Source organism: Silene latifolia, chromosome 11 (genome assembly GCF_048544455.1).
Source record: "Silene latifolia isolate original U9 population chromosome 11, ASM4854445v1, whole genome shotgun sequence".
Classification (NCBI taxonomy): Eukaryota; Viridiplantae; Streptophyta; class Magnoliopsida; order Caryophyllales; family Caryophyllaceae; genus Silene; species Silene latifolia.
Window position 1 is genome coordinate 105,249,736 of NC_133536.1, and position 10,683 is coordinate 105,260,418.

A 10,683-nucleotide genomic window follows, 5' to 3' on the forward strand; every position below is an offset into this window, starting at 1 on the left:
AAACCGTAAAATCAACCTGAAGGAGCCGTTGCAAAGTTATTATAAATAGAAGAGAAGAAGAAAAGAAAGGGATCACTTGTTTTACACATCTACTCACTCTCACTTTACTCTCATACTTGTATTCAACTAAAAATCTTAGCATTACTACTAAGCAGCCGTGTTGTATACTTTGCTGACATACACATTCCCTGTCAGACTTTCTAAAGTCATAGTAACAATCCCTCCTGGCTTGGTGCCCGTGGTTTTTTCCCTTATTCCCAGGGTTTTTCCACGTATAAATTTATGTGTCATACTTTTACATTTATTCCTTTATTTGTTCAATTATACTAGTCAGGCTATCTATTTTGATTAGATCACCCTGCAAGTTCTTCCCTGGTAGGACATTGTCTCTGTGAGAATTCCTGTTATAATAAAGGGTAAAGGCCGGAAGGGTGGTTGTATTGCCTCCTTCTATACTCGTCATAGATTGGGAATTGACCCACCGATTGGTCGAAGTAGATGTGGTCCATTCTTTGTTGCAAACCGAGCCTCTCACTTGCAGCCGTTTGCAACCCCAACCTCATGTCATTCATAAACGCAATTAAGTCGAAGTGGAGTGGGGTCAGTTGAGGAGCTTGGCTTGAGGAGCACTCACCAAATGGAGCACTCAAAGGTTGAGATTGGAAAGGGGGGAGGTTGGAAGGAGGGGTTAGGCATCGTTTAACGGAGACTAGATGCGGTCTCCACCGGGTTGTCCCTCCCATAGGTGATTAGATGAGAGGGAGGAGGTTGGGTCGGGGCTTCCTCCGCTTGGATTTCAAGGAGATAGGATTCTTCACCGAGTTTGATTTTGAATTTGGATGCATTAGGGATAGGGATTGAGTTTCGTTTTTGTATTTGCCAATATTCTAGGCCATCAAAGGGGTTTATTTTTATCCATTCAAGCCTCTTTGTCAAGTAATCTTTTGTGATGTAAGTGTCTCCGCGAAGCCAATTCATGGTGGATAAATCCACCGGGTGGTCTAAATTCTTGGCTATTCGGGTGATGAGGCCACCCACATAGAGGGGAACTTTTTGCCCCGGAGACTTAGCCAAATTGGACAAATGAAGGGGCAAGTGATGACCCACATTAATCTCATAGGGTGTTGGAGTTTTGAGTAAATAAGAGCCCAAAATTTCAAGCTCAATTGTGCGTAAAACCCACGGCTCATCGGTAGCAAAGACCGTGCACCCCATAAATCGGTGCCAAATTCTCATCGGTGCATTATGACAAAAAATTGCGGGCCTTTTCACACCATTTTTATCTTCTAACCCCGAAATGGCCTTCCATACCTGGGAAAAATGCATATTCGTGGGTGCCTTATGGGAAGGTGAATTTGTCAATCCAAAAATTTGGCAAAGACGGGCAAGGGACATAGTATGGTCTCGGTTCATAAGACGGAAATGGATTTGGGCTACCATTGAGGTTTGGCGATGTTTATCAATACGGAAACTACTTAGAAATTCCCAAGTAAGACGGGGGTAGGTCTCCTCATGGATGTCATACATTCCCTTCATACCAACCCCCTTAAATAAAGCAAAAGTCTCCGTATCCAAACCCAAGCTTCTCATGGCGGGACGACAAATAAACCTAATTGGGGTGAGGGAGCGATTTTTAAAGAGTATAAATTTACCTTTTTGAGCTTGCGTTGCAAACACAACATCCGAAAAGTCGGGATCCGGGTTTGTATCGGTAGCCGCCGCCTCAACTAGTTGTTGTTGTTGTGCCCGCACAAGATCCGCCCTAGTTCTCTTGCTTGCCATTCTTGATTGATTGGAATGTAAATAGTGAAGGAGGAGTGATGGGTGGTTGATTGGTGAAGGTTTAGTGGTGGTTTAATGGAGTTTTAATGGAGTTTGGTTGTAGTAGGAAAGGGGAAAGGGGAGTTTAGAGAGAATAAAGATTGGAAAAGAATGAAGGAAGAAAGGGGGAACACCGGTGAATTTTAACGAGTTTTGCGTGTCTGTGCCGGTATGGGTGTCGGCAGCCAGTCTGCCGGCAAGGAACCCTCCCCCTTTTTTCAAAATCTGAAATTTTATTCCCAGAAATAAAGCACTTGCTTTTGGTGAGGTCACCGGCTGCCGGTCCACTGGCAGAGGACACTCCTCCTTCCTTATCTTCATTTTTTCCTCAATAGTGAGTCTCTCTGCCGGTGAGCCGGCTGCTAGCCTGCCGGCAGAGGACCACTCTTCTTCCCTTTCTTCAGCTTTCCTTGCTAATGTATTCCTCTGCCGGTGAGCCGGCCTACCGGCCTGCCGGTGGAGGATACTCCCTCCTTCATTTATTAGCTTTTCTTCTTCAAAATAAGAATGACTCGGTGCCGGTGGAGGCACCGGATGCCGGCCTACCGGCAAGGAGTCACTATTCATGAAATTCAACTTGTTTTCTTCTTTTGCCTTTGTAAAATAAATCCCGACTCCTTCACTCACCCATTTTCTCGTGTTTCCCACTTTCAAACCGATGCCTCATGTCGGAAATTGGGTCAAGTGAAGGGCCCCGCTTTGCAATCCAATTTGTGCCAAGAATGATATTTTAAAATCCTCTCATTTTCTAATTACATGCATGCTATATACAAGTGGTGGTTCTCATGGAATTCCACCAAACCAAATCATTGTTCAAAAATTTCAACTTGACTCCTCCTCGGGAAGGGGTTCCCCGAGATAGAGCACTTCAATCGAACCTTTGTCATCTCCTTCATAGTAACGCTTAACTCGTTGCCCATTGACTCTGAAGATTAGACCTTACTCACTCCAAAGTTCAAAGGCACCATAAGTAAATATGTTCATCACCTTGAAGGGTCCCGACCACCTCGATCTAAGCTTGCCCGGGAACACATTCACCTTGGAATTGAAAAGGAGAACAAGGTCTCCCACACTTATATCTTTCTTCATGATTTTGGCATCATGCCATTTCTTCGTTTGGTCCTTGTAAATTTTGGAGCTCTCATAAGCCTCCAACCTCAATTCTTCTAATTCATTCATTTGGAGAAACCGAACTTCTCCGGCGGCATCAAAGTCAAAATTCATTTCTTTGAGAGCCTACCAAGCCTTGTGCTCTAGCTCAACGGGAAAATGACATGCCTTCCCATACACAAGCTTGTAGGGTGTGGTACCAAGAGCAGTCTTGTATGCCGTTCTCAATGCCCATAACACATCCGGGAGCTTTTGGGACCAATCCTTCCGGCTCTTGCTAGTCATCTTCTCTAAGATAACTTTGATTTGACGGTTAGAAACCTCCACTTGCCCACTAGTTTGAGGGTGGTAGGCAAGGGCGGTTTTATGCCGCACTCCGTGTGACTCTAGCAATGCTTTGAAGGTGCTCTTGCAGAAGTGGGATCCACCATCACTTATAACCACTCTCGGGATCCCAAACCTTAGAAAAATTGTTCCCTTGAAGAGTTTCATGACGAATTTACTATCATTGGTAGGAGAGGCTACCGCTTCAATCCATTTGGACACGTAGTCTACCGCCACCAATATGTACTCGTTTCCACAAGAGTTGGGAAATGGTCCCATAAAGTCTATACCCCAACAATCAAAGAGCTCAATCTCCAATATGTTTGTGAGGGACATCTCATTCCTCTTTTCGATATTCCCGGTGCGTTGACACGCATCACACGATTTTACCAAGTAGTGAATATCCTTGAACATAAAGGGCCAATAAAATCCGCCTTGGAGGATCTTGGCAATGGTTCTTGAAGTGGCCAAGTGTCCTTTATAGGCCGAATTGTGTACTCTATCAACAATTTCCATGCCCTCCTCTCTAGATACTCACCTCCGGAATATCCCATCCCCACACTTACGGAATAAGTGGGGATCATTCCAAAAATCGCTTGGCATCATGCCTCAACTTTATCCTTTCTCTTGGTTCAAAGTCATCCGGAATAAACCCATTTACCAAATAGTTAGCAAGATCCGCGAACCAAGGAGTTTTGGTGCTAACTTCCATAAGACTATCTTCCCTTAGCCATTCATTAATCGGCCCACTTGATCTTGAATTCCTTGGTCTTCAATGGTCAATCTTGATAAGTGGTCGGCAACAACATTTTCCGAGCCGGCCTTGTCCTTGATCTCCAAGTCGAACTCTTGAAGTAATAAAACCCACCTCAAAAGCCTCGGCTTGGCATCCTTTTTCACCATGAGTTGTCTTAAGCCGGTGTGATCGGTGTAAACCACCACCTTAGAGCCAACTAAGTATTGCCGGAATTTTTCAATGGCATGCACAATGGCCAACGTCTCCTTTTCGGTTGTTGAATAATTACATTGCGTTTGGTCAAGAGTTTTGCTAGTGTAGTAGATGACATGGTGTTTCTTGTCAACCACTTGGCCTAATACCGCGCCCACCGTAAAATCAGACGCATCGTACATAATCTCGAATGGGAGGTTCCAATCCGGTGCCCGAATTATTGGAGCCGTAACCAATGCTTCCTTCAACCTATGGAAAGACTCAAGACAAGGTTCATCAAACACAAAAGGCACATCTTTGAGAAGTAGTGAGGTCAATGACTCTGCTATCTTTGAAAAATCCTTAATGAAATGCCTATAAAACCCGGCATGGCCTAGAAAACTCCTCACTCCCTTCACATTGGAATGAGGTGACAAGTTTTCTATTACCGCAACCTTAGCACCATCGACCTCAATACCCTTTTTAGAGATAACGTGACCGAGCACAATCCCATCCTCTACCATGAAATGGTATTTCTCCCAATTTAGGACAAGGTTGTGCTCCTCACATCTCTTCAACACATTCGTCAAATTGACTAGACCATGATCAAAGGAATCTCCATGGATACTAAAGTCGTCCATGAAGACTTCCATGCTTTTCTCGAGGATGTCCGAAAATATAGCCATCATGCACCTTTAAAAGGTACCGGGTGCATTGCACAACCCGAATGGCATTCTACGATATGCATAAACTCCGATGGGGCATGTAAAAGTTGTTTTCTCTTGGTCCTCCGGGTGGATTGGGATTTGGAAAAATCCGGAGTATTCGTCGAGAAAGCAATAATAGGCATGCCCTGCTAGCCTCTCTAGCATTTGGTCGATGAAGGGGATGGGTAAATGGTCCTTAAGGGTGGCGGCATTCAGTTTTCTATAATTTATGCACATTCGCCATCCGGTCACCGGTCTAGTAGGCAAGTGAGTCCCGTCCTCTTGTTCCACCATGTTTACCCCTCCTTTCTTGGGTACCACATGGACCGGACTCACCCACTTACTATCGGTGATTTGGTAAATAATCCCGACCTCATGTAATTTTAAAACTTCGTTTTTCACAACCTCGGCCATCTTGGGGTTTATTCGCCTTAGACCATCAACCTTGGATTGACTTCCCTCCTCTAGAATGATTATATGCATGCACAAGCTTGGACTTAGTCCCTTGATATCCTCAATGATATACCCTAGTGAGCTTTTGTGAGCTTTTAAGACTTTCAAAAGTTTTTGTTCTTGAGCCTCACTAAGGTTGGCATTGATTATCACGGGATAAGATTCCCCCTCACCAAGAAAGGCATACTTGAGTGAGGGAGGTAGAGGATTGAGTTGTACCTTGGGAGGGAGAAGTTCCTCCACCTTCTTCAAAAGTTCCATCATCGATCTCATGGTCTTCCTTCATTTCCTCATCATGTAGGGAGATTTGGAAGACCTCTTCCATCTCCGCCTCTTCTCGAGCCACCGCATGAACTACTTCATCAATCACTTTAATAGTACTTACTCTTTCAACCTTGGGTCCTTTCATCAAATTTGGAAGATTAAACTCGACATTGTCGCCTTCAATCCGAAAGGTTAGCCGCTCATTCCTCAAATCAATAAGCACTCCTCCGGTAGCCAAGAATGGCCTATCTAGGATAATGGGGGTGTGGCTATCTTCCGGGATGTCAAGGACAACAAAGTCAGCCAGGATCAAATACTTCCCAACTTTGACGGGTATGTCTTCAAGCACTCCCAAAGGGCGCTTGACGGACCTATCCGCCAATTGGAGAGTCATGGTAGTAGGAGCAAGACTATGAATGCCAATTTTCTTTGCAACTTTTAAAGGAATGACACTCACACTTGCTCCCAAGTCACAAAGACCTCTTAATATAGGAACACCACCAACTATACAAGGAATTGAAAAGCTTCCCGGGTCACCAAGTTTAGTGGACATCTTGTTACGGATATGAGCACTACATGACTCTTCCATTGCCACTATTTCCATTGCCACTATTTTTTGTTTCAATTTTTTGGGTAATTTTTCAATTATTTTGGATTTTTACTTAAAAATTATGATTTTACCGATTAAATTAGCAAAATATCACCAAATCAAACTAATTTTTCATCATAAAATTATTGAGGACTAATTTTGAGGTCCAAAATAGTTTGGACAATTAGTTGGGACTTAAATGAGATTTAAGAGTTGATTATTGATTTTTACATGTTGAAAATCGATTAAATCCACAAAAACCGAGATGGATACCAACGATTGATAGATAGGGCGATTTTGGCATCATTTTACAGCATTTTAAGCATATTTATTTAAGTTGAATGAATGATTGTCATTTATTTAAAGTATTTATTTTATTGTACCTAGTATGGCCTAGTTTATTTTAATCGTTATTACCCGAAATGAATGGGAATATCGATTCGTTTGTAATTAAATACGATCTCGTATCGTCGGTGTGTAACTAATTAATAGTTTTATTTATTTTATTAATTAATGTATAATAGGAATAGCTATGTAATTCAATTGTAATAGTTCTTCTTACCGGCGTTTCCAAAAGACGGATTACATCGAGACGGAGTCTATTTTTGGAAGGTGTTCCAAATCCCACAAAAAGAAGCCACTTTTGGAATGAAGAGGCAAGGGACCAAGGAGTTGGTTTCCGAAATGTAATAGACTAATTTTTTATTAACTAGGTGGCCATACTAGGATTTTTCATATGCTTACTTGTTTGCTTGTTTTTATTTTTCGCGCATGCCAAAATCGCCATTCACATGCATTTTATTTTCGCGATTGTCAATTCACGTCATTTACATTCACCGACTTAGTTCACTTATAGGGAATTTATGACTAAATTGACAAGATCTCTCACATAACTAAAATTGAGATTAGCCTTACCAATTAGTAACACCTATGAATCTCTTGTTCATTGGAGCCACGCTCGCCCAAGCGGGGTGTTCTCTTTTTACCTTGAGTAAGTAGGGTGGTAAGCGGTTATCACACGCCAAAATTGGTTGGACTCAACGGGATATAAGACGGTCTTGTGTTCCGGGGCTAGTAGATGGATTTAAGGAAATTCGTCGACCAAGAGTTCTAGAGGTAGAATTAGTCAACGTGACTTACCGAATTTACACAATTATGAGATGTTTCGCCCAAGCGATGCTCATTTTTGTTTAAAATTTGGGTCTTGGAATCATTTATATAATTTAGTGGGAGATCATTATATAAATGTTAAAACTTGTTGAACATGTTTTCACAAGTAATTTTTAAAACATTGAATGTTAATTTTTCCTATCTTTCGTTCTTTTTCATTAATGTATATACTATGACATCGCGCACTTCATCCTCCTTCATCTTCTATTTATAATTATACTCGTTTCGTTCTTTCATAGAAAGCGGTTTCCTTGAAAGAATTCGGTAGCAATGATTGGTAACATGATTTACTAATTCACCTACATAAGCTTACAACAATTATTGCGATTATTATACAACTTAACATCCATACATATTTAAAAAGGGGGTTTGATGTAGAAAACTCTTATTATGAGTTTGAAAGGGAGTCACATTTTATCAAGAGAGTCTTGATTTCGAAAGTGACACCTATGTCATGATGATGACATATTAGTTTTAATTACTCAAGAGTAATTCAAAAGTTTGCAAAAAGAGTTTTCAAAAACACAAAGAATACTCCAATATGACACCGTCAAATGGCTCACTTCGAGAAAGGCCAAATAGATTGTTTATGCGCTAAAGAGTTTAGGCATATGAAGACAATTGAACGGTTAGGTAGTCCAATTTCGCAAGAAATTGAGATTTTGCCACATGTTGGACTCACTTTATAGTAATTCACTCTTACTAAGTGTATACAATATCACGAATGACTTGAAGAGAGGTCTTCATAAGATTCATTTTTGCTTGTTGAAGCAAAGAGAAATGTGAAAGTGAGTGGGAGTTAATAAGAAGCAACCCTAGATGTATGCGATAAGACAAAGTTGAAGGAGATATCTACTCAAAGGATAGGCTAGTTCCAATATCTTGGTATGAGATACCAAGTATGGGTCATTTCTTTGTAAAGAAATTTACATGAATTGACAAAACGTAAGACGTCTAGCATAGGACATTTTTGTATCAAAATGATGCTAGAGTAGCAACGATTTCGATAGGGACAAATGTACCTAAATTTGGTTTTAAAAGAATGTAATCATCTATGTTTATACATAGAAGGCATCACTCATGTGATTTAAAACAAAAGGTTGTACCTACTCCTATGATAACTTGGTGGTTGGTTTAGACCACTCAAGTTAGAGGAATTTTACATTCTTCACGAAAACTAAATATTATACTATCTTGTAGATTTTAAAGTCTCTAATCCGGTGAACCCAATTGATCAAACCTCAAGAAAATTCGTTTCACGTATAAACGATTAGCACATCGTACAACCATTTGATTGAGAATCTTATGGTATGTTCATTTATTATGTTTTCTTTTACAGAAAAGAAACACAATAGTGAGGTGATTGACCATATACATACGGATGTGTAAGGCCGATAGTTGGTTATATATATATACTTCGTTACTTTTACCGTAATGTTAAGTGGATATGATAACCTCGTATCTATTTAATAAGACATAAAAGTGATTTTTGAAGCGTGAAATATTTTCAAAATGAAGTAATAAACCAAAAGCACGACAAGATCAAAATGTTGATCGGAAGTTTCAAAGTAATGACTTTGAAGGTCAAATGGGTAATATCAAGTAATGACCTTGATGATCACTAAGAAGATTGTGAACCATAGAGTATGGTGTAATCAAGAAGATAAACCAAACTTTATGAGATATGGTTTGAGGTTTTTCGCAATTTTGTAAGCTATTTTCTCACTAAAAGTTTAAAACCCGACTATAATAGCCTAAATGACTCCATATGAGATATGGATAGGGAGAGTCCCTAACTTGTCTTTTTATACATTTGGGATCATAAATGTTTATGTTCAGAACCAATTTATGTATTTGTGAGGGTTATCCAAAATTAAACCACTTGGTTTTTACTGTAACACCCCCTCATACTAAGGTACCTTACCAAGGACTACCCTAGCATGAAAGGCTGTTACCATCTCGGTTTCCCGAGGTTAGTATATCAAAGTTACAAATTCCAAACAACATTTATTAAAGTATAAGAGTTAAAGATTACATTATCTCAGACCAACTCAAAATAAACGTACAAGGTCTCAAAACAAATGAAATCCAAGACATCTAAACTCATAACAATGGAAGCTAGACTTGACGTGATGACTCCCCATGACTGTCCCATAGCTAAACATCTGCATTACCTGTCACAATCTGCTCACCATCCCCGAATGGATCACCGCAGGTTTTACAAAACAACAACACGGGGTCAGTACTACTCAATCAATATAAGACAACAATACAACCAGCTGATCATCGATCTCGCACAGTAACCGACTACACACCGAAGTGTGTAGCCCTGCCAGATTACCCATCGCAACAGGTAATCCTCGCCGCCAGTGGGTGACCGCAGCCCATCCCCACCTAGTCCAGCTCATCAACGAGCGACTAACCATCCCTGTCCCTTAATGTGCACATCCCCTCCCGTGGCGGGTTCCACGGAGGGCGAACTAGGGTGTGAAGCCACTCCCGCAAGTGACTCCACCACAATCACACAAACCACAGCATCACAGCTGTCACTACACAATCATCTCACCACCGTCACCACAACACCCATACTCCGATGATCAGCAGATAACAACAATTACAATACAATAGTAATCTCAATCAATTAACAGTACTGAGTAGGGGGAAACCCTACCTTTTCGCAATCCGCTTACGCTGCAATCAACCATACAAATGCATAACGAATATCATATTGTCACCTACAACAATAATCACATAATACAATTACACTTTGCACAATCCCCATATTTCCCAAATTCCGTAAACATACAAAAAGAACCCCAACGAATACAAACAACATAGAGAATAACACTTACCAACGAGTAGGATGAGGAAATGTACGTAAGGACTCGAAGGTTTCGCAATCAACAAAGCAAAGGGGGTGATTAGGGAGTAATTAGGGAGAGATTAGGGTTACGTAAGAATGATGAAGTAGAAATGATATTTTGCAAACTGACGCGGATATAAAATAAATCTTAAACGCTCCCTAATCAAACCGTCGAAATAACACTCCGCCAAACCGGACACTCGGTCGAGTAAGTGTATACTCGGCCGAGTGTCCCATACTCGGTCGAGTGTTCACTTCACTCGGCCGAGTGTTCCTCGGCAGAACCAAAACAATACACAACCTCAGCACTACTCGGCCGAGTAGGTTCTACTCGGTCGAGTAGTCACCAAGGAAAATCCGTAGTGTTACAATCTTCCCCCCTTAAAAAGAACTTCGTCCCGAAGTTCACACTCTACTATAAAACAAAGCACAACACTACGCCACAAGGCTATAC

At 41.0% G+C, this 10,683-nt stretch overlaps 1 protein-coding gene across 1 annotated transcript; it reads right to left on the reverse strand.

Annotated features, from left to right (window-relative positions):
• Window positions 1-5,512: 5,512 nt before the first annotated feature.
• On the reverse strand, window positions 5,513-6,211 carry LOC141613759 (uncharacterized). Its single transcript, XM_074432501.1, has one exon. The coding sequence runs from the start codon at window positions 6,209-6,211 to the stop codon at window positions 5,513-5,515; it is 699 nt and encodes a 232-aa protein (XP_074288602.1).
• Between the last annotated feature and the right edge of the window lie 4,472 nt (window positions 6,212-10,683).